Source organism: Scleropages formosus, chromosome 1 (genome assembly GCF_900964775.1).
Source record: "Scleropages formosus chromosome 1, fSclFor1.1, whole genome shotgun sequence".
NCBI lineage: Eukaryota > Metazoa > Chordata > Actinopteri > Osteoglossiformes > Osteoglossidae > Scleropages > Scleropages formosus.
The window spans coordinates 47,547,553-47,570,638 of record NC_041806.1 but is presented as its reverse complement, the minus strand read 5'-3'; the positions used below and the strand labels follow the sequence as shown (position 1 = coordinate 47,570,638).

At 41.3% G+C, this 23,086-nt stretch overlaps 2 protein-coding genes and 1 long non-coding RNA gene across 7 annotated transcripts; all 3 read left to right on the top strand.

Moving 5' to 3' along the window:
• Positions 1-2,906: 2,906 nt before the first annotated feature.
• LOC114912108 (tripartite motif-containing protein 60-like) lies at positions 2,907-5,648 on the top strand. 3 transcript variants are annotated; one of them, XM_029257350.1, is made up of 5 exons: positions 2,907-3,338; positions 4,502-4,597; positions 4,704-4,904; positions 5,072-5,127; positions 5,210-5,648. In XM_029257350.1, the coding sequence occupies exons 1-5, from the start codon at positions 2,934-2,936 to the stop codon at positions 5,442-5,444; spliced, it is 993 nt and encodes a 330-aa protein (XP_029113183.1). In that variant the 5' UTR covers positions 2,907-2,933; the 3' UTR covers positions 5,445-5,648. The 3 variants fall into 3 exon arrangements, with proteins under 3 accessions (XP_029113183.1, XP_029113179.1, XP_029113185.1); XM_029257346.1 differs by having other exon boundaries at positions 4,502-4,606; XM_029257352.1 differs by lacking the exon at positions 5,072-5,127 and having other exon boundaries at positions 4,502-4,606.
• Positions 5,649-13,836: 8,188 nt separating this feature from the next.
• LOC108934902 (tripartite motif-containing protein 60-like) lies at positions 13,837-16,578 on the top strand. Of its 3 annotated transcripts, none has more exons than XM_018753111.1 (5): positions 13,837-14,268; positions 15,432-15,527; positions 15,634-15,834; positions 16,002-16,057; positions 16,140-16,578. In XM_018753111.1, exons 1-5 carry the CDS (start codon positions 13,864-13,866, stop codon positions 16,372-16,374), a joined length of 993 nt encoding a protein of 330 aa, XP_018608627.1. In that variant the 5' UTR covers positions 13,837-13,863; the 3' UTR covers positions 16,375-16,578. The 3 variants fall into 3 exon arrangements, with proteins under 3 accessions (XP_018608627.1, XP_018608626.1, XP_018608628.1); XM_018753110.1 differs by having other exon boundaries at positions 15,432-15,536; XM_018753112.1 differs by lacking the exon at positions 16,002-16,057 and having other exon boundaries at positions 15,432-15,536.
• Positions 16,579-19,313: 2,735 nt separating this feature from the next.
• On the top strand, positions 19,314-20,222 carry LOC114912037 (uncharacterized). The gene is made up of 3 exons (XR_003798037.1): positions 19,314-19,460; positions 19,821-19,907; positions 20,115-20,222. It is a non-coding gene; the product is annotated as an uncharacterized LOC114912037 (long non-coding RNA).
• Positions 20,223-23,086: the final 2,864 nt, after the last annotated feature.

Genomic DNA, 23,086 nt, shown 5'->3' with positions numbered 1-23,086 from the left:
ATGAGATGGCCTACAGAGAGGAGGTGAGGCTCCTGGCAGAGTGGTGCCAGGACAACAACCTGTCTCTCAATGTCAGTAAAACTAAGGAGCTGGTGATTGACTTCAGGAAACAGGATACGGTTCAGGCACCCATCTATGTAGGAGGGGACATGGTAGAGAGGGTCAGCTGCTTCAAATTCCTTAGGGTCACCCTCACTGCCAAACTCACATGGACTGAGCACACAGCATCGACCATCAAAAAGGCCCATCAACGCCTCCACTTCCTCAGGCGTCTGAAGAAAGCCAGGATGTCCACTACAATCCTCACCACTTTCTACAGGTGTACTGTGGGGTCTGTCCTCACAGGGTGTATTACATCCTGGGGTGGCAGCTGCTCCGTACAGGACAAGAAAGCCCTACAGAGGGTGGTCAAAACAGTTCAGGGAATCATCGGCACACAGCTACCAGCAGTCCAGGACACCTACGCCACACGCTGCCTCTGAAAGATGATGCGCATCATGAGAGATCATAGTCATCCCGCACGGGCACTTTTCTCTTCCCTACCATCTGCAAAATGGCTTAGGTCTATTCTAACCCGCACAGCTAGGTACAGGAATAGCTTTTACCCCACTGCTGTAAGAGTATGCAACACTAACCAATATGCCACCTTTAGTAACTAGAGTTGGACTGCTCCACCCAAGCACATTGGTAAATCACACTGTCACTTTAAGCATTCTCATTCTCATTCTCTCGTTCTGAGTTCTTTGACTGACTGTCAACTGGAATTATTGTTACTACTGTTACCATTATTTATTGCTATTGCTGTTGCACTACTCACTGTCATTGTTTTGTTTGTGCACTATTTCTATTGTCTTTGTCCATAGTGTGTGGAGAAGCATTCAGGAAGATTTTCGTGATACATGTACATGGTACTTGTATCTATGACAATAAACTTGAAACCTGAGCTTGAACTTGTTTCAATGGTGCAGTAGTTGGGTTGTGGTTCAAATCAATGTGTGACCTGATTGATGTGGGTTACAATACCATGTAACTGCAACCGAACACATGAACAAGCTCTTTGTGTTATAACTCCCTTAGCGAGTAGGTATGTTGTGTACACGAGGTGTAAGAGTACAAACACCAAATCTCCTTCATGTCACTTGATCTCATAGACACAGATTTTGATATATTTTGCTCCACAACTTTAATCTCAATTTATCGAAACTTTGGAAACATGTTGACAATGTGGGGACAAAAAGGAGGAAATTTATAATCTCAAAGCATCCACGTGTTAATTATTCATGACACAGATTACTAGTATGTCATTAATTTCCTTGTGGTGTGATATATGATCACTTTTCTTACATTACTGTATTCTTGGGGTGGAGATAGTGGCTCAGTGGGTACTTCTCTTGGCTGGTGTGAGAAAAAAACGAGCTCTGTGTGACATGTGACTGGCACCAGTGAAATGATTTTTCCACTTGTGGGATTAATAAAGTGTGATTATTATCTGTATTCAAATGATTGGTCTGTGTTGTTATGAAGATTATGTAAAGGAATGACAAATACTTTTCAGCAAGCACTTCTACAAAAGAAGGAAAACACAGATTATGGAAGGGTTTGATAAAGGGATATGGGACAAGGAGCACCTTCCTCATGTCTATTCCTCAGAATAGATTCCAGACCACTGTGACCATGCACTGGACAAGTTGTTAGTGATAAATTATGAGCAGAATCAGACAAATTTATGTCTGTCTATTTATTTACATGTAATGTTCTTAGCTAAAACATTAGACAGCACAATAAAAAGGATATTTAAAACAGAAAAACATAAAATGGCAACAAAAAACCTGGTATTCAATCAATACTTTCATTATTACAAACATCCATACCACCCTTAGAGATTTCGCTCCCTTTTATGATCCAACACAGCAATTCTAAATCACTTTGTCCACCTCTAAAACAAAAGTCAGAAACATATGCAGTCACAAGTATTGGTGAAAATAATAATCTGCAGTTTTGTAACCTAAAAAGTCTGACATTCCCAACTTAATCCTACAAAACCGCACTATGCTACTAAAATAAGACTAAACCATCACATAAGACAGGATCACATGATTTAGACATTCCAAACATTACTAACATTAACTTTTCATGCTTATATTTTAAGCAGAATAAACTTGATAACAAAAGCATACTTTGTTTGCATACAAATGACACCATTCATTAATATTTATTAATAGCAGCAGATTAATATTAAATGTGGAAGCACCTCAACTTTTAACTGTTTATATTCCTGGGTGACCAGCCTGCCCTGACCTAATGGTATACCGGAATGATGAGGTGCCACTTTAGCCTGGGCAATATGGACTGGAGAGGACTGGAGAGAAGTCTGCTTTCTTCTTCTCCCCTCCCTTACCCATATCTGGCCACGGCACAACAAAAACAGTATACGCATGGCTGCCACAAAGAATCAAAATGTGACCATTGTAGCCTCTTTCTAAGCATTGTCAAGACTTCCTTAATTATCTCACACACACACACACACATTTTCTGAACTGCTCGTCCCATACAGGGTCACGGGGAACCGGAGCCTACCCGGCAACACAGGGCGTAAGGCCGGAGGGGGAGGGGACACACCCAGGACGGGACGCCAGTCCGTCGCAAGGCACCCCAAGCGGGACTCGAACCCCAGACCCACCGGAGAGTAGGACCTGGTCCAACCCACTGCGCCACCGCGCCCTCACCTCCTTAATTATCATTTTTGATCAAAATTAAAGTTGCATACTTTATTATATATAGCATAGTGTACCATTTGTAATGTCAGGGTAGTTTAGTTCATTTTTATAAGCAAAAGTAAAATTTTGTTTATAGTGAAAGTGAAAATGTGAGATACAGAAAGTGAAAGTATCCGGACTTGTCTGAAAGAAACACTGTGCATCTAGAGCTGTAAAATGGGGTCTACTACTTCATCTCTGAATCAAGAGATCTCTTGTCCTATTTGCGATGAAATCTTCAAGGATCCTTATATCCTCAAATGTGGCCACAGCTTCTGCAGATCCTGTCTGAAGCAGTTCTGGGAACGGAAGGAAAATCAGGAATGTCCTTTATGTGGTATTTGCTCGGTGGACGAACCAGTGTTAAACCTGGCTTTAAAACAGGTTATTGATGTGTACTTACAGAAAAGTAACAATGATCCAAATCAGAGGGAACTGTATTGCAGAGACCACGGAGTTAAATTTCTTATCTTCTGTGAGGACGACCAGGAACTCATCTGCTGCAGCAGGGAGTGTCAGAAATCAAACAAACACAGAAACCACCAGCACTGTGCAGTTGGAAAGGCTGTCTGGGGTAAAAAGGTAAGCTGATGTACACGAGCAGGATTTATGTGTTAAAAGTAAGTCATCTGAATAATATTTGTGGACAAAAGACAAGTTAAAGGCTACATTTTAAAGGGAAAGAGCAAGTTGCAGGTTTTTCTCCCTTAGTCAGTATAATGTGTTCCTGAAGATCAGCTTTTAAAGAGAATTGTCTAAAGAAGCCCTTTGCATTAACAGTAACTTGACTGAGGAAAAACAGAGGAGTGATCCTGAGCCACAAGAGGTTCACCTTTCTTCCTTCTAAACTCTAAAACACAGACAACATATAATTGGTGTACATAAACTGCTCTCTACACCTTTAAATGTAGATGTAACACACATAACGAACACATCCGTACACACCGTTTATTATTATTATTGTTATTATTATTGTGGCGCGCAGCGCCGTGAGTTTGGATGGGGCGAAGAAGGATGCAGAGGTCGCGTTCATCACCAACGTTTTATTTGAACACCGGCACCAGGGAAATGACGCTCTCGGTCCGAGGACCCCGTTTCAAGCAGGACCTGCACCTCAAGCCAGCCTTCCCAGCCTGCTTAGCGCCTCCAGGCTCTCTCCTCTTTCTCCCCTGGCAGACGCAATCACCCCCTTATATTCCCCCAAATGCTAACCAATTACAATAAACACGTTTCCCGCTCAAACACAGTAACGCGGGTAGTTACATTATTATTACACAGTAGCTGAAGACACAAATTCGAAACGAAAAGTTTGTGAATTCAGAACAGTGCATAAAATTTCTTTGTAAAATTCCTTTGTGTGAAAATGTGGGTGTCATGGTCGTGGACGGGAGATGAGAGGTAGAGTTTGGGCCCAAGTGCGGGTGCTGATGTTTCAGGGTCAAAAACACGGGAACAATCAGAGGCGGAGGTTGGGGACAGGCGAGGATCTTCCGAGGGACGAACGTCGTTTCAGGGGCAAAGCAGTATTCAGGAAATCAGTGAACAAGCCAAGGTCAAAAAAAGCCAGGAGAAGCAGGACCGGTACTGGGGTAACCAAGCCAACTAATGGGCAATGTCGATTCCGCACCCGTTGCCATGACGGCGCTCCCCTTATACCGTGCTGTACTAATCAGCAACAGGTGCTGTTGGTGAGCCTGTGGATGTGGGCGTGGCAGTGGGCTACTCTGAAAATAATTTTATTTCAGGAGGAAGTCAGAACTGCTTTAAAAGAACTTAAAGAAAATGTGGGAAAGCTGATTCAAGTTAAAAAGAAATATGAAGAACAAAGTGAACAGATAAAGGTAAAAAAGGTAAAAAGATATAATAATAATCTGTTTTATCATATAAAGTAAAACTGCTGAGCTAAAGTTGTAATAAAATCCTTATTCAACTCCATCTCGATTCCAGGAAATAGAGAGTCAGGTGACTCGGGAATTTGAGGAACTCCAAAGGTTCCTACGAAGTATAGAAGAGGACAGTATCATTGCACTGAGGAAGGAAGAGGAAGAAAAGAGTCAGAGGATGAAGAAGAAGCTGGAAAACGTCTCCATCTCATTAAACAAAATCATTGAGGAGGAACAATGTGGAGACGACATTGCCTTTTTAAAGGTAAGAGCTTGATTTTCCCGCGCTCTTCTCGTTTACACTGAAACACCATTTTTATTTGTTTTATCTTTGAAACAGGAGACATGCGAAAGATGTGTTCCAGTCTAGTTTATCAAAATGAAGAAGTTTTAATACATTACTAATTGTATTTTGGTTAATCTGTTCGTCAGAATTTCCAGAAGATAAAAAAAAGAGTATTTGACAAGATCATAAAGATGACCAGCAGGTATTCGGTTATTTAACAAATTTTATCCACCAGAAACAATTTCAAACCACAAAGTGTCACTGATGCCTGTTCTTCATTGCAGCGATCCATATGGAGGGAAGGATGCCAAGGTGCTTTCAGAGGAGCTGATAGATGTGGGCAAATATCTGTATCCTCTACAGTTCAAAGCTAAGCAGATAATTCATGGTACAGAGGGGCTGGGTGCCAAAGAGGAATCACCCCGTGAAGACACAGATGAATCATTTGAAATTAGTTTAAGTGGAAAGCATTTGAAAATTAGAGGAAACACCCTGCTAATTGAAATACTTTTTTACTAGGTGGCACTGTAATTGATTGTTAAAGTCTGTTACACTTAACATATAGAAATGTAAAGAGTTTAAACACTTATTCCGTATCAGTCAGTTCTCCAGTGACAGGGTCATGGTGGTCCAGAGATTATCCTAGAAGCAGTCAGTTTATACCTCATTTGGGGAGGCAGCCCATGACAGAAGCATTTAAATAATTTTACCAGAGCAATGAAAACAGACATACCATGTGATACATCCATTCCAGTTACGAGAATGTGAATTATAAAGGAGTTTCACTGAATTTCCATAACTTTGTCTTACAAATCATTTTATTTGCACATTTGAAAGGAAATGTCTGCCTTGATTACTGGGGAATTGTTTGTGTAGATTAGTGTTTATGGACACTTGTTTGTGGGGTTCCATTGTTCGTTACATGTTCTTTTGTTTAAGGAAAGTTTCACATTGCATTCTTAGTTGTAGTTAGTCTGAGTTTTGTAAACAGTACCGCACGTGCCGGTAGTGAGGTAAGTAGCATCTCAGTTTTAGGTCCCCTTGAGATACCAATCTTACTGTCCGAGGGAGGTTCTCATCTTCTCTGGAAATATTATAGATTAATTAATAAATGGAAACTGGCCTGTGATGGTGTGTAATGATAAGTAATATGTTATAATGAAGTAATTCTGTTGTTTTTAATGGGATTTTGTGATATTTTCGTATTATTTGGTATCAATTCTAAGTGGGAACATATAAAAATTGAAACTAATGGTAATTACATCTTCCATTTGTAAGAATTTGCCTTATGAAGGGATTTATCAGGAATAAATAACCTGCACTATAACACCCCTTTTCCATATAAAATTGTTAATGCTGAATATTTTGTATTTCGAGGATTTTTTAAACTTCAGCGTGCCACTGTATGTGCTTTATTGTTCAGCACTCTGCAACAGTTTGTTAAGAGAATCGTTTTACAAAAATACATTCAACTGAATGCGTTCAACACTCAATTTCAGTTAATCCTGATCACATGGAAAAGACTGAAGACCAGACTGGGGGCTCGGACTTAACCGCAGGAAAATCCAGCGTGCAGATGGATTCCGTAAACAAGCAAACAATGAATACCAAACAATTAAAAAGTAAGTTTGTTGACTGGAGCTGTGGTGTTCAAAGATAAGCTGAGAAGTTCAAAGTATTGTAACAGTGCTGGTTTAGCCAATGTGTAAATTGTTGTGACTTATTTCTTATTCTGTACAGAGTTCGGTGTTTTGTGTTGATTGGTTGTTTTGTTGTTCATACACATTTCATCACGAGGGGAATCCTGGGAAGTTCCCGGGGTGGCACCTTAACCGTTGGGTGCAGTGGGGAGGCTGTGGGTATCTTAGGGGGGCATACATTTCATTAAAAACTGACAAAGTGTGTTGTGGCACTAATGTTTGTTCTCTTCTAGAACTCCACTACAAATGGGTTAAAATTATTTTAATATTAATATAATTTCTCTATTGGTTATATTTGTGGGGGTGTGGTGGAGCAGTGGGTTAGACCACAGTCCTGCTCTCTGGGGGGTCTGGGGTTCGAGTCCCGCTTGGGGTGCCTTGCGACGGACTGGCGTCCCGTCTTGGGTGTGTCCCCTGCCCCTCCGGCCTTACGCCCTGTGTTACCGGGTAGGCTCCGGTTCCCCTGTGTGGGATGAGCGGTTCTGAAAATGTGTGTGTGTGTGTGTGTGTGTGTGTGTGTGTGTGTGTGTGTGTGTGTGTGTGTGTGTGTGTGTGTGTGTGTGTGTGTGTGTGTGTGTGTGTGTGTGTGTGTGTTATATTTGTTTAGTTAAAATCCATGTGTAATCTGCTAAAACCACCCTGCTATGCATAATTAATCTTAAAAAAACAAAAACAGCTATGTTCAAACTATTACATGTTTGCAAATTTCTTAAAATTCCAAATCATCAATATGTGTTATCAGTTACTATGTTCATTATAGAGTCGATGTCTTTTCCTGGTGTTCTGGTATAATATAGATCTCTGTTCCTCAGAACCACCTTTTCAGCTTGATTAGGAACATTTTGGATCTCTTTTTAAATCGTCTCCATGTGCATTTGTCAAAATTAATGCTTACATTTCCACAAATATTGATCCAAGGTCTTGAAGATCCTTGTACGCAGAAGTCAAAGAAATCCGAAAACAAACCATTTTCCATTTCCCGTCTCAATTCAAAACCACCTCAGGGTCAACTGTTCGCTATCCCTTTGACACTTTGACACTGTCTCCAGTATTTTGTGGCACTAAACAAAAAGTATCAAAATACCTGTTGAACAGTGAAATATGCACCGTATAGCTTTTTCTCTGAGCCTTCATAATCTCTCCATTAAGATGAAAAAGAATGTTATATTGTTTTAATGCATTCATATTTTTGCATTTTCCTTTTGCATGAAAATGATTTTAATATTAATATAATTTCTCTATTGGTTCTATTTTTCTAGTTAAAATCCATGTAGTGGTCAGTGGTGAAACCCTGAAGTCTCACCAGACATTCATGGCAAGGTTGGACATGTCCCTAAAGGAGTGTAACCTGGAGGACTGTAGAGTGGTCATGATCTTCTGCTCCATCTTCCAGCTGGAGGCTGATATTAAGAAGGCTGTGAGAAACATTCCTGGTGAGCATTATTTCTGCCCCTGCTGTTCTGCCTTGAATGGTATCAAATAGTATACAGTGATGTGAAGAATGTACATCTTCTTTCAGATCTATGGTCATATTAGGAAAGAACTCACATTTACACATCTGGCACACACTTGTCTCCAAAGCAGCACACCACCCAATGTAAACAGATGTACATCCCACAACAGACAGAGGATTGAGATATCTACAGACACACAATTATCGAAGTACATCTTATTTGATCAGTACAGCCATAATGACAGCGCACACATTAGCTACTAGAAATTTCCTATGAATAGAATAAAAGACAGATAAACATTGCCAGGTGGTAAGAGATGCTCTTTGAAAGGTTTCAAGAGCATGGCAGGTAAGTGGGCTCAAAAGAGATGGATTTCCAGACCCTTCTTGATGCTGGAAGTGAATCAATGACACGGTGTCCTCCCGGACCGGAAGTGCCGGACCCCACAGGAAGGCGTCTCACAGGGAAATCCAAAAGACATGGTCAAGGAAACAGGCAAATTGTCACCGATGTGCTAACGTAGTCCGAAGGGAGAATCCGAGAATAATAGTCCGGTAAACAGGCAAGAAGCTGATGAAAACAGGAAGACGTAAAGACACAGGAGAAGGAACAAGGAAACGAGGGTGAGGATGAGGACGAAGATGAAGAATCTAGGAAGGCAGGAGAGCTAAGTTAAGATACGCGAGCTAGTACAAAGGCTTAATAAGGTTCCTCATCAGCTTGGGCTCTGAGCTCTCCTTTTATGCACCCGTCCCGTGAGCCGCCGCAGGTGGAGTGGAGGGTGTGACAGTCCTCAGTTCTGAGGGACTGAGGATCTTTGTTCCACGACACTGGGGATAATCTGAGATAACCCTTATCTGCAGTCATAATGATGGAAATGCTCCAAGATTGATAGATACTATACTTTAATTGCCCAGAAGGAAATTGTACAGGGCCGAGCGTTCATACAGCATCGTGGTGACACAAGGCACAAGTACAGGAGTATGTAAATGGGCAGTAAATTTGCAGACAAACAGAAGCAGCATTGAGATGAAGATGGCAAGTGGAAACCTGCAGAGCACACTGCAAATCTGTTCCCCAACCAAATAATGTCCTTCAACTCACTAGCATGACAGGCTTACCACCTCTGTCCCATCACACTTCTGGTTATCTGACATTCATGCAGTCAGATGACATTTTTCTGAAAACAGCTTACAGTGTTGGGCTACATAGAACATTTTCACCTATTTATACAGCTGGGCAATTTTTATTGGAGGAAATTAATGTAAGTGGGATTGTAAAGGGAACCAAATCCGTATGAGGGATCTGAACCAGCAACCTTTGGCTTTGAAAAGAGAAGTGCTATGCTACCAGCAGTCTGATCTGTAAAGTGAACGTCATGCTATATTCTCACATAACACATAAAAGACTTTCTCTTTATTTGCTGAGACAAATTTAAATCCAATAAATGTGTGATTTTGGATAAAGAATGACGCACCGTCAAACTGCTGTGCCAAATGAAAATGGTAGTTAAAGAGCCTGTACTTCACCAGAGGCATATTTGTTTAACTTAACTCTTAATTTCTCTCTGTTGGTCTGTGAGCACATTGATCTCTGTTTATTTTTTCTCCTCCCCGACAGATGACAAACCTATCATTCTGGTGCTCATGCACCACAGTTACAGCCCTGACCACGTTGATGACATTCCGATCACAGCACCCAGGAGCAATGTGGTGAAAGTGGTCCAGTGTGTTTTCCATGAGACAGTTGGACTTCTGGAGTGTGAATTAAACCAGCAAGCAGTGAGAGCAGTGGGATCTGAACTGAAAATGTACTGTTGAAACACTGTACAGGTGGAACATGTGGGATGTATTAACACAGCCTGGTCATATTAATCTTCTTAAATAAAAAGAAATTAACAACATTTATTTCACCATAGCAGTTCAGGTTAAATTCAACTTAAATAGTGGTTCAACAGTAGGGGTCCTCATATGGCAGGATCTGAGACTCATATTCAGAAGTACATTTAAATACAACTTTACATGGTCAAAATATACACACACACACACACACACACACACACACACACACACACACACACACACACACACACACACACACACACACTTTCAGAACCACTTGTCCCATACAGGGTCACGGGGGAACCGGAGCCTACCCAGTGACACAGGGCGTAAGGCCAGAGGGGGAGGGGACACACCCAGGACAGGACGCCAGTCCGTCACAAGGCACCCCAAGCGGGACTCGAACCCCAGACCCACGGGAGAGCAGGACTGTGGTCCAACCCACTGCGCCACCACACCCCCACACCTCCTTGCATGGTCAAAATAATATCTTGTAAAACAGTTTGCTAACAATATGGCATTTTATAATTTTGGCAATGCTAAATCTTATATGTTAATGTGTGAAAAATCTGCAGCTCTTCCATCAGTGTAACAAACAGGGAATTGAATTCTCCAAAATTTGGGGGGCACTGACCTGCATTGCAATGAAATGCTTTGAGAGGCTGGTGCTGGGACACATTAAGGACACAATCCCAGACACTCTGGACCCACCGTAGTTTTCCTGCCGCCACAACAGATCCACTGAAGACGCGATATCACACACACTTCACACCATTCTGTCTCACCTGGATAATAAAAACTGCTATGCAAGGCTATTGTTTGTAGACTATAGCTCAGCATTTAACAGTCATCCCAACCAAGCTGATTCAGAAACTACTAGGGCTGGGACTGAGTGCCGCATTGTGCAATTAGATCCTGGATTTCCTCACCAACAGACCCCAGCGTGTGCAGATTGGCAGTAATACCTCCTCCCCACTGATCTCAACACTGGTACTCCACAGGAAAGTGTCCTGAGCCCAGTGCTATACTCTCAGTTCACACATCACTGTGTGGCCAGTCACAGCTCCAACGCCATCATAAAGTTTGCTGATGATACCACCATTGTGGGTCTGATCACCAACAACAATGAGATGGCCTACAGAGAGGAGGTGAGGCTCCTGGCAGAGTGGTGCCAGGACAACAACCTGTCTCTCAATGTCAGTAAAACTAAGGAGCTGGTGATTGACTTCAGGAAACAGGATACGGTTCAGGCACCCATCTATGTAGGAGGGGACATGGTAGAGAGGGTCAACAGCTTCAAATTCCTTAGGGTCACCCTCACTGCCAAACTCACATGGACTGAGCACACAGCATCGACCATCAAAAAGGCCCATCAACGCCTCCACTTCCTCAGGCGTCTGAAGAAAGCCAGGATGTCCACTACAATCCTCACCACTTTCTACAGGTGTACTGTGGGGTCTGTCCTCACAGGGTGTATTACATCCTGGGGTGGCAGCTGCTCCGTACAGGACAAGAAAGCCCTACAGAGGGTGGTCAAAACAGTTCAGGGAATCATCGGCACACAGCTACCAGCAGTCCAGGACACCTACGCCACACGCTGCCTCTGAAAGATGATGCGCATCATGAGAGATCATAGTCATCCCGCACGGGCACTTTTCTCTTCCCTACCATCTGCAAAATGGCTTAGGTCTATTCGAACCCGCACAGCTAGGTACAGGAATAGCTTTTACCCCACTGCTGCTCTCGTTCTGAGTTCTCTGACTGTCAACTGGCATTATTGTTACTACTGTTACCATTATTTATTGCTATTGCTGTTGCACTACTCACTGTCATTGTTTTGTTTGTGCACTATTTCTATTGTCTTTGTCCATAGTGTGTGGAGAAGCATTCAGGAAGATTTTCATGATACATGTACATGGTACTTGTATCTATGACAATAAACTTGAAACCTGAGCTTGAACTTGTTTCAATGGTGCAGTAGTTGGGTTGTGGTTCAAATCAATGTGTGACCTGATTGATGTGGGTTACAATACCATGTAACTACAACCGAACACATGAACAAGCTCTTTGTGCTATAACTCCCTTAGCGAGTAGGTATGTTGTGTACACGAGGTGTAAGAGTACAAACACCAAATCTCCTTCATGTCACTTGATCTCATAGACACAGATTTTGATATATTTTGCTCCACAACTTTAATCTCAATTTATCGAAACTTTGGAAACATGTTGACAATGTGGGGACAAAAAGGAGGAAATTTATAATCTCAAAGCATCCACGTGTTAATTATTCATGACACAGATTACTGGTATGTCATTAATTTCCTTGTGGTGTGATATATGATCACTTTTCTTACATTACTGTATTCTTGGGGTGGAGATAATGGCTCACTGGGTACTTCTCTTGGCTGGTGTGAGAAAAAAACGAGCTCTGTGTGACATGTGACTGGCACCAGTGAAATGATTTTTCCACTTGTGGGATTAATAAAGTGTGATTATTATCTGTATTCAAATGATTGGTCTGTGTTGTTATGAAGATTATGTAAAGGAATGACAAATACTTTAAAGCAAGCACTTCTACAAAAGAAGGAAAACACAGATTATGGAAGGGTTTGATAAAGGGATATGGGACAAGGAGCACCTTCCTCATGTCTATTCCTCAGAATAGATTCCAGACCACTGTGACCATGCACTGGACAAGTTGTTAGTGATAAATTATGAGCAGAATCAGACAAATTTATGTCTGTCTATTTATTCACATGTAATGTTCTTAGCTAAAACATTAGACAGCACAATAAAAAGGATATTTAAAACAGAAAAACATAAAATGGCAACAAAAAACCTGGTATTCAATCAATACTTTCATTATTACAAACATCCATACCACCCTTAGAGATTTCGCTCCCTTTTATGATCCAACACAGCAATTCTAAATCACTTTGTCCACCTCTAAAACAAAAGTCAGAAACATATGCAGTCACAAGTATTGGTGAAAATAATAATCTGCAGTTTTGTAACCTAAAAAGTCTGACATTCCCAACTTAATCCTACAAAACCGCACTATGCTACTAAAATAAGACTAAACCATCACATAAGACAGGATCACATGATTTAGACATTCCAAACATTACTAACATTAACTTTTCATGCTTATATTTTAAGCAGAATAAACTTGATAACAAAAGCATACTTTGTTTGCATACAAATGACACCATTCATTAATATTTATTAATAGCAGCAGATTAATATTAAATGTGGAAGCACCTCAACTTTTAACTGTTTATATTCCTGGGTGACCAGCCTGCCCTGACCTAATGGTATACCGGAATGATGAGGTGCCACTTTAGCCTGGGCAATATGGACTGGAGAGGACTGGAGAGAAGTCTGCTTTCTTCTTCTCCCCTCCCTTACCCATATCTGGCCACGGCACAACAAAAACAGTATACGCATGGCTGCCACAAAGAATCAAAATGTGACCATTGTAGCCTCTTTCTAAGCATTGTCAAGACTTCCTTAATTATCTCACACACACACACACACATTTTCTGAACTGCTCGTCCCATACAGGGTCACGGGGAACCGGAGCCTACCCGGCAACACAGGGCGTAAGGCCGGAGGGGGAGGGGACACACCCAGGACGGGACGCCAGTCCGTCGCAAGGCACCCCAAGCGGGACTCGAACCCCAGACCCACCGGAGAGTAGGACCTGGTCCAACCCACTGCGCCACCGCGCCCTCACCTCCTTAATTATCATTTTTGATCAAAATTAAAGTTGCATACTTTATTATATATAGCATAGTGTACCATTTGTAATGTCAGGGTAGTTTAGTTCATTTTTATAAGCAAAAGTAAAATTTTGTTTATAGTGAAAGTGAAAATGTGAGATACAGAAAGTGAAAGTATCCGGACTTGTCTGAAAGAAACACTGTGCATCTAGAGCTGTAAAATGGGGTCTACTACTTCATCTCTGAATCAAGAGATCTCTTGTCCTATTTGCGATGAAATCTTCAAGGATCCTTATATCCTCAAATGTGGCCACAGCTTCTGCAGATCCTGTCTGAAGCAGTTCTGGGAACGGAAGGAAAATCAGGAATGTCCTTTATGTGGTATTTGCTCGGTGGACGAACCAGTGTTAAACCTGGCTTTAAAACAGGTTATTGATGTGTACTTACAGAAAAGTAACAATGATCCAAATCAGAGGGAACTGTATTGCAGAGACCACGGAGTTAAATTTCTTATCTTCTGTGAGGACGACCAGGAACTCATCTGCTGCAGCAGGGAGTGTCAGAAATCAAACAAACACAGAAACCACCAGCACTGTGCAGTTGGAAAGGCTGTCTGGGGTAAAAAGGTAAGCTGATGTACACGAGCAGGATTTATGTGTTAAAAGTAAGTCATCTGAATAATATTTGTGGACAAAAGACAAGTTAAAGGCTACATTTTAAAGGGAAAGAGCAAGTTGCAGGTTTTTCTCCCTTAGTCAGTATAATGTGTTCCTGAAGATCAGCTTTTAAAGAGAATTGTCTAAAGAAGCCCTTTGCATTAACAGTAACTTGACTGAGGAAAAACAGAGGAGTGATCCTGAGCCACAAGAGGTTCACCTTTCTTCCTTCTAAACTCTAAAACACAGACAACATATAATTGGTGTACATAAACTGCTCTCTACACCTTTAAATGTAGATGTAACACACATAACGAACACATCCGTACACACCGTTTATTATTATTATTGTTATTATTATTGTGGCGCGCAGCGCCGTGAGTTTGGATGGGGCGAAGAAGGATGCAGAGGTCGCGTTCATCACCAACGTTTTATTTGAACACCGGCACCAGGGAAATGACGCTCTCGGTCCGAGGACCCCGTTTCAAGCAGGACCTGCACCTCAAGCCAGCCTTCCCAGCCTGCTTAGCGCCTCCAGGCTCTCTCCTCTTTCTCCCCTGGCAGACGCAATCACCCCCTTATATTCCCCCAAATGCTAACCAATTACAATAAACACGTTTCCCGCTCAAACACAGTAACGCGGGTAGTTACATTATTATTACACAGTAGCTGAAGACACAAATTCGAAACGAAAAGTTTGTGAATTCAGAACAGTGCATAAAATTTCTTTGTAAAATTCCTTTGTGTGAAAATGTGGGTGTCATGGTCGTGGACGGGAGATGAGAGGTAGAGTTTGGGCCCAAGTGCGGGTGCTGATGTTTCAGGGTCAAAAACACGGGAACAATCAGAGGCGGAGGTTGGGGACAGGCGAGGATCTTCCGAGGGACGAACGTCGTTTCAGGGGCAAAGCAGTATTCAGGAAATCAGTGAACAAGCCAAGGTCAAAAAAAGCCAGGAGAAGCAGGACCGGTACTGGGGTAACCAAGCCAACTAATGGGCAATGTCGATTCCGCACCCGTTGCCATGACGGCGCTCCCCTTATACCGTGCTGTACTAATCAGCAACAGGTGCTGTTGGTGAGCCTGTGGATGTGGGCGTGGCAGTGGGCTACTCTGAAAATAATTTTATTTCAGGAGGAAGTCAGAACTGCTTTAAAAGAACTTAAAGAAAATGTGGGAAAGCTGATTCAAGTTAAAAAGAAATATGAAGAACAAAGTGAACAGATAAAGGTAAAAAAGGTAAAAAGATATAATAATAATCTGTTTTATCATATAAAGTAAAACTGCTGAGCTAAAGTTGTAATAAAATCCTTATTCAACTCCATCTCGATTCCAGGAAATAGAGAGTCAGGTGACTCGGGAATTTGAGGAACTCCAAAGGTTCCTACGAAGTATAGAAGAGGACAGTATCATTGCACTGAGGAAGGAAGAGGAAGAAAAGAGTCAGAGGATGAAGAAGAAGCTGGAAAACGTCTCCATCTCATTAAACAAAATCATTGAGGAGGAACAATGTGGAGACGACATTGCCTTTTTAAAGGTAAGAGCTTGATTTTCCCGCGCTCTTCTCGTTTACACTGAAACACCATTTTTATTTGTTTTATCTTTGAAACAGGAGACATGCGAAAGATGTGTTCCAGTCTAGTTTATCAAAATGAAGAAGTTTTAATACATTACTAATTGTATTTTGGTTAATCTGTTCGTCAGAATTTCCAGAAGATAAAAAAAAGAGTATTTGACAAGATCATAAAGATGACCAGCAGGTATTCGGTTATTTAACAAATTTTATCCACCAGAAACAATTTCAAACCACAAAGTGTCACTGATGCCTGTTCTTCATTGCAGCGATCCATATGGAGGGAAGGATGCCAAGGTGCTTTCAGAGGAGCTGATAGATGTGGGCAAATATCTGTATCCTCTACAGTTCAAAGCTAAGCAGATAATTCATGGTACAGAGGGGCTGGGTGCCAAAGAGGAATCACCCCGTGAAGACACAGATGAATCATTTGAAATTAGTTTAAGTGGAAAGCATTTGAAAATTAGAGGAAACACCCTGCTAATTGAAATACTTTTTTACTAGGTGGCACTGTAATTGATTGTTAAAGTCTGTTACACTTAACATATAGAAATGTAAAGAGTTTAAACACTTATTCCGTATCAGTCAGTTCTCCAGTGACAGGGTCATGGTGGTCCAGAGATTATCCTAGAAGCAGTCAGTTTATACCTCATTTGGGGAGGCAGCCCATGACAGAAGCATTTAAATAATTTTACCAGAGCAATGAAAACAGACATACCATGTGATACATCCATTCCAGTTACGAGAATGTGAATTATAAAGGAGTTTCACTGAATTTCCATAACTTTGTCTTACAAATCATTTTATTTGCACATTTGAAAGGAAATGTCTGCCTTGATTACTGGGGAATTGTTTGTGTAGATTAGTGTTTATGGACACTTGTTTGTGGGGTTCCATTGTTCGTTACATGTTCTTTTGTTTAAGGAAAGTTTCACATTGCATTCTTAGTTGTAGTTAGTCTGAGTTTTGTAAACAGTACCGCACGTGCCGGTAGTGAGGTAAGTAGCATCTCAGTTTTAGGTCCCCTTGAGATACCAATCTTACTGTCCGAGGGAGGTTCTCATCTTCTCTGGAAATATTATAGATTAATTAATAAATGGAAACTGGCCTGTGATGGTGTGTAATGATAAGTAATATGTTATAATGAAGTAATTCTGTTGTTTTTAATGGGATTTTGTGATATTTTCGTATTATTTGGTATCAATTCTAAGTGGGAACATATAAAAATTGAAACTAATGGTAATTACATCTTCCATTTGTAAGAATTTGCCTTATGAAGGGATTTATCAGGAATAAATAACCTGCACTATAACACCCCTTTTCCATATAAAATTGTTAATGCTGAATATTTTGTATTTCGAGGATTTTTTAAACTTCAGCGTGCCACTGTATGTGCTTTATTGTTCAGCACTCTGCAACAGTTTGTTAAGAGAATCGTTTTACAAAAATACATTCAACTGAATGCGTTCAACACTCAATTTCAGTTAATCCTGATCACATGGAAAAGACTGAAGACCAGACTGGGGGCTCGGACTTAACCGCAGGAAAATCCAGCGTGCAGATGGATTCCGTAAACAAGCAAACAATGAATACCAAACAATTAAAAAGTAAGTTTGTTGACTGGAGCTGTGGTGTTCAAAGATAAGCTGAGAAGTTCAAAGTATTGTAACAGTGCTGGTTTAGCCAATGTGTAAATTGTTGTGACTTATTTCTTATTCTGTACAGAGTTCGGTGTTTTGTGTTGATTGGTTGTTTTGTTGTTCATACACATTTCATCACGAGGGGAATCCTGGGAAGTTCCCGGGGTGGCACCTTAACCGTTGGGTGCAGTGGGGAGGCTGTGGGTATCTTAGGGGGGCATACATTTCATTAAAAACTGACAAAGTGTGTTGTGGCACTAATGTTTGTTCTCTTCTAGAACTCCACTACAAATGGGTGAAAATTATTTTAATATTAATATAATTTCTCTCGGGGGTGCGGTGGCGCAGTGGGTTGGACCGCGGTCCTACTCTCTGGTGGGTCTGGGGTTCGAGTCCTGCTTGGGGTGCCTTGTGACGGACTGGCGTCCCGTCCTGGGTGTGACCCCTCCCCTCCAGCCTTACGCCCTGAGTTGCTGGGTTAGGCTCCGGTTCCCCGTGACCCCGTATGGGACAAGCGGTTCTGAAAATGTGTGTGTGTGTGTGTGTGTGTGTATAATTTCTCTATTGGTTATATTTGTTTAGTTAAAATCCATGTGTAATCTGCTAAAACCACCCTGCTATGCATAATTAATCTTAAAAAAACAAAAACAGCTATGTTCAAACTATTACATGCTTGCAAATTTCTTAAAATTCCAAATCATCAATATGTGTTATCAGTTACTATGTTCATTATGGAGTCGATGTCTTTTCCTGGTGTTCTGGTATAATATAGATCCCTGTTCCTCAGAACCACCTTTCCAGCTTGATTAGGAACCTTTTGGATCTCTTTTTCAATCGTCTCCATGTGCATTTGTCAAAATTAATGCTTACATTTCCACAAATATTGATCCAAGGTCTTGAAGATCTTTGTACGCAGAGGTCAAAGAAATCCGAAAACAAACCATTTTCCATTTCCCGTCTCAATTCAAAACCACCTCAAGGTAAACTGTTCGCTATCCCTTTGACACTTTGACACTGTCTCCAGTATTTTGTGACACTAAACAAAAAGTATCAAAATACCTGTTGAACAGTAAAATGTGCATCGTATAGCTTTGTCTCTGAGCTTGCATAATCTCTGCACTAGAATGAAATAGGATTTTATATTGTTTTAATGCATTCATAGTTTTGTATTTGCCCTGTCTGCCCAGTTAAAGTCCACATAGCGGTCAGTGGCCCCACCCTGAACTCGCACCAGACATTCATGAAAAAGCTGGACATGTCTCTGGAGGAGTGCAGCCTGGAGAACTGCAGTGTGATCCTGGTCTTCTGTCCCGTCGTCACTCGGATGGGGACGGACGTGGACACAGGTGTGAAAAATGTTCCAGGTGAGATCTGAGTCCTTTCTGATTCCTTCGGTGGTCTGTAACAATGCGTAATTTTGCATAAAGAATGAGAACCATTATAAACCTTCATAACCTAAACTGCTGCGCCAGATGTGGATGCTAGAGTTAAAGAACCACGATAAGCCTGTTGTTGCTTAGAGTTACATTTGTCTGACTTAACTCTTAATTTCTCTATGCTGGTTTGTGGACACACTGCTACCTTCCAAAAGAGCTTCCTTTTGACACCTGTTCTCTCTCTGTTAAGAAACAGAAACTGTGTTTGTTCTTGGAAAAAACACCTTTGTCTGACTGATTTCACTATAGACACACATCTCGGTTTATTTCCTCTGCTTCCTGACAGATGACAAACCTGTCATTCTGGTGCTCATGCACTACAGTTACAACCCAGACCACGTTGATGACATTCCGATCACAGCACCCAGGAGCAACGTGGTGAAAGTGGTCCAGTGTGTTTTCCATGACACAGTTGGATTTCTGGAGTGTGAATTAAACCAACGAGCAGTGAGTGCAGTGAGAGCTGAGTTGCAAAACTTCAAGACAAACACTGTAGTGGCCGGACATGTAGGAGGTACTTTGGCACCACCGCCTAGTCAAACATACCCTTAAATAAAATGAAACAGTTCAGCTACATTTATTCATTTAGCACCCTGCTATGCAAAATTAATCTTAAAAAAACAGAAAAACAGCTATGTTCAAACTATAACATGCTTGCAAATTGCTTAAAATTCCAAATCATCAATGTGTGTTATCAATTACTATGTTCATTATAGAGTCAATGTCTTTTCCTGGTGTTCTGGTATAATATAGATTCCTGTTCCTCAGAACCACCTTTTCAGCTCAGTTAGGAACCTTTTGGATCTCTTTTTCAATCATCTCCATGTGCATTTGTCAAAATTAATGCTTACATTTCCACAAATATTGATCCAAGGTCTTGAAGATCCATGTATGCAGAAGTCAAAGAAATCCAAAAACAAACTATTTTCCATTTCCCGTCTCAATTCAAAACCACCTCAAGGTAAACTGTTCGCTATCCCTTTGACACTTTGACACTGTCTCCGGTATTTTGTGGCACTAAACAAAAAGTATCAAAATACCTGTTGAACAGTAAAATGTGCATCGTATAGCTTTGTCTCTGAGCTTGCATAATCTCTGCACTAGAATGAAATAGGATTTTATATTGTTTTAATGCATTCATAGTTTTGTATTTGCCCTGTCTGCCCAGTTAAAGTCCACATAGCGGTCAGTGGCCCCACCCTGAACTCGCACCAGACATTCATGAAAAAGCTGGACATGTCTCTGGAGGAGTGCAGCCTGAAGAACTGCAGTGTGATCCTGATCTTCTGTCCCATCGTCACTCGGATGGGGACGGACGTGGACACAGGTGTGAAAAGTTTTCCAGGTGAGATCTGAGTCCTTTCTGATTCCTTCGGTGGTCTGTAGCAATGCGTAATTTTGCATAAAGAATGAGAACCATTATAAACCTTCATCTTTAACAAATAACCTAAACTGCTGCGCCAGATATAGATGCTAGAGTTAAAGAACCACGATAAGCCTGTTGTTGCTTAGAGGTACATTTGTCTGACTTAACTCTTAATTTCTCTATGCTGGTTTGTGGACACACTGCTACCTTCCAAAAGAGCTTCCTTTTGACACCTGTTCTCTCTCTGTTAAGAAACAGAAACTGTGTTTGTTCTTGGAAAAAACACCTTTGTCTGACTGGTTTCACTATAGACACTCATCTCGGTTTATTTCCTCTCCTTCCTGACAGATGACAAACCCGTCATTCTGGTGCTCATGCACCACAGTTACAACCCAGACTACACTGATGACATTCCGATCACAGCACCCAGGAGCAACGTGGTGAAAGTGGTCCAGTGTGTTTTCCATGACACAGTTGGACTTCTGGAGTGTGAATTAAACCAACGAGCAGTGAGTGCAGTGAGAGCTAAGTTGCAACAATTCCAGACAAACACTGTAGTGGCCGGACATGTAGGAGGTACTTTGGCACCACCGCCTAGTCAAAAACACCCTTAAATAAAATGAAATAGTTCATCTACATTTATTCATTTAGCAGATGCTTCTCTCCAGAGTGACTTCCAATAAACAATTAGCAGTTTCATCCCACACCTTTTCACCTATAGTGACTTACAATGCTAGATAGACTACTTACAATGAGTCACTCAGTTATTCACCTGTGAAAATCTCTCTCACGCGCGCACACACACACTCACTCTCTCATCACTCACTCACTCACTACGGGCAATGCAGCGTCACTAATTTACTCAAAACACCTCCTTGGACTACAGGAGGAAACCCACAAAAACATGAAGAGAACATTTAAATTACATACAGACTGAGCAGGGATCGAACCCATGTCCTTCCACACCACCTAGGCGCTGTGAGACAACAGCACTACTTGCTGCACTACCAAACCTCCGCTTCCATGTATTTACCCAGCTGAATCTGAATACTCTACTGAGGCATGTTGTATTAAATCAGTGGAGCAGTAATTGCTTGTAACAGTGGTTGTGTAGCAGCTAAAGTAGACGTGGGACCTGTATGCTGTAGGTTACAATCCCAGGGACACTGCAGATGAACCCTTGAGCTTGGTGTTTACCCTTGAATTCCCTCACTGAGTAGATTTGTGTACAAGTGGGTGAGTGGAAGGAGTACAGAGCTCTAAACTGCTTTTTAATTACTTTCTCATAGACACAGATGTACAGTAAACTACAGATGTTGAAAAACTACTGTATTTCTTCCCAAGAGCTTCACTGTTATCTGTAATCACTCTGGAAACAGGCTGACAACATTTCAAACACAAGTTTGGGCGGCTCTGTGATCCAGATGTGAAATTCTTGCAAATTAGTCCTGATGTAAAAACTTCTGTGTGTTTATTAATTTCAGTGTCACTTAATAGTTTGATGTGATATGATGTCTGATCCTCTGTATTTTTGTGTGTTTATGTAAAATCACATATAAACAGAAAAATTATTAAGAAACAAGCCCAATTTACATACTGTGTAGATGTGTTATATTAATTCTGCTTTGGAATTGCAATAAAGACAGTGAATCTGCACTCCGACTTCAGTGATAGAAATGTCTCAGACTGAAGTTCATATTAACTTTCTTATCTAAACTCCATGGTAGGATGGCATTGGTAGGAAAAAGGTTTCAGCAGTCCAGTTTATACTGATATCACAGAGAGCATTAATCACAGCCATCAAACCTCCTGGCTGATGAGGCCTTAAAGGTCTTGAATTGTTTGGTAAGTGTGGGGTTCGAGTACAACTCAGGAGGTGTATTTTTCTCCCTGCGTTTGCACCCCTGAGAAGGCACAGGCAAAATGCATCTGTTCCTCTATTGGAAACCATGAGCAGTACCTATGAGCTGAGTTGGATCTGAAGGCAGTTCTGCCCATCCAGTGCATAAGGTAAACCTGTGACCTCATTGCTGTAGGTTACAATTTTTGGGACACTGCAGAAGAACCTTTGAATGTGATTTTTGCCCCTCAGTTCCCTCACTCAGTAGATATGATGTGTACACATGGGTGTGGTGTAAAACTGGACATGTGAATAGCTTTAACTCCGCTTGTCTCATAGGCACAGATAATACAGTAAACGATGTATTTTTACCCACTGCTTTCACTGTTTTCTTTCAACAGCTTGGAAACTGGCCAACAAAGTTTCAGACACAGCTTTTGGCCATTTGGAGTTCCACAGATCTCAAAAATTTTAACCTCCTGTGTGTAAACTGCTCATTTCAGTGTTTGCTGAGGGACCAGTTCCAGCCATTTCTTTGCGGTTTGTGGCCATAGAGATTCTTGTCATTTACTGTCGCAGTACACTGAATTACGAACATCTTTAACCAGAGAAAGAAAAACACGAGATGTACATACTGTCATGTTTATGTTGGTTATAATGAAATGTGAGGATGTTTTATGTTTGTGATGTGTAATGTTGGAAGTTTTATTTTGTTCTTATGGTATTGAATAAGTATAGCCTATAGCAAAAAAAGTAGGTGTTCACTAAAGCGCACGTTCCTTTTACCTTGACTCCTGAGCTGGTTTCTAAATTCTAGTAGCTCCGTGGGCAGGAAGCTATTTTGCAGGAATGTGGTCAAGGCGCTCGACGCGAGGTTTTGGCTTTCACTTTCGTTTTCCGAGAAACTCACCTTCACACATGATGAAGAGGTGTA

Bases quoted from the DNA above. Each gene is read 5' to 3' on its own strand.
- LOC114912108 (XM_029257346.1), top strand. From the start codon at position 2,934: ATGGGGTCTACTACTTCATCTCTGAATCAAGAGATCTCTTGTCCTATT. The intron at 4,607-4,703 runs GTAAAAAGATAT...TCTCGATTCCAG, and splicing joins AACAGATAAAGGTAAAAAAG to GAAATAGAGAGTCAGGTGAC. The intron at 4,905-5,071 runs GTAAGAGCTTGA...TCTGTTCGTCAG, and splicing joins ACGACATTGCCTTTTTAAAG to AATTTCCAGAAGATAAAAAA.
- LOC108934902 (XM_018753110.1), top strand. From the start codon at position 13,864: ATGGGGTCTACTACTTCATCTCTGAATCAAGAGATCTCTTGTCCTATT. The intron at 15,537-15,633 runs GTAAAAAGATAT...TCTCGATTCCAG, and splicing joins AACAGATAAAGGTAAAAAAG to GAAATAGAGAGTCAGGTGAC. The intron at 15,835-16,001 runs GTAAGAGCTTGA...TCTGTTCGTCAG, and splicing joins ACGACATTGCCTTTTTAAAG to AATTTCCAGAAGATAAAAAA.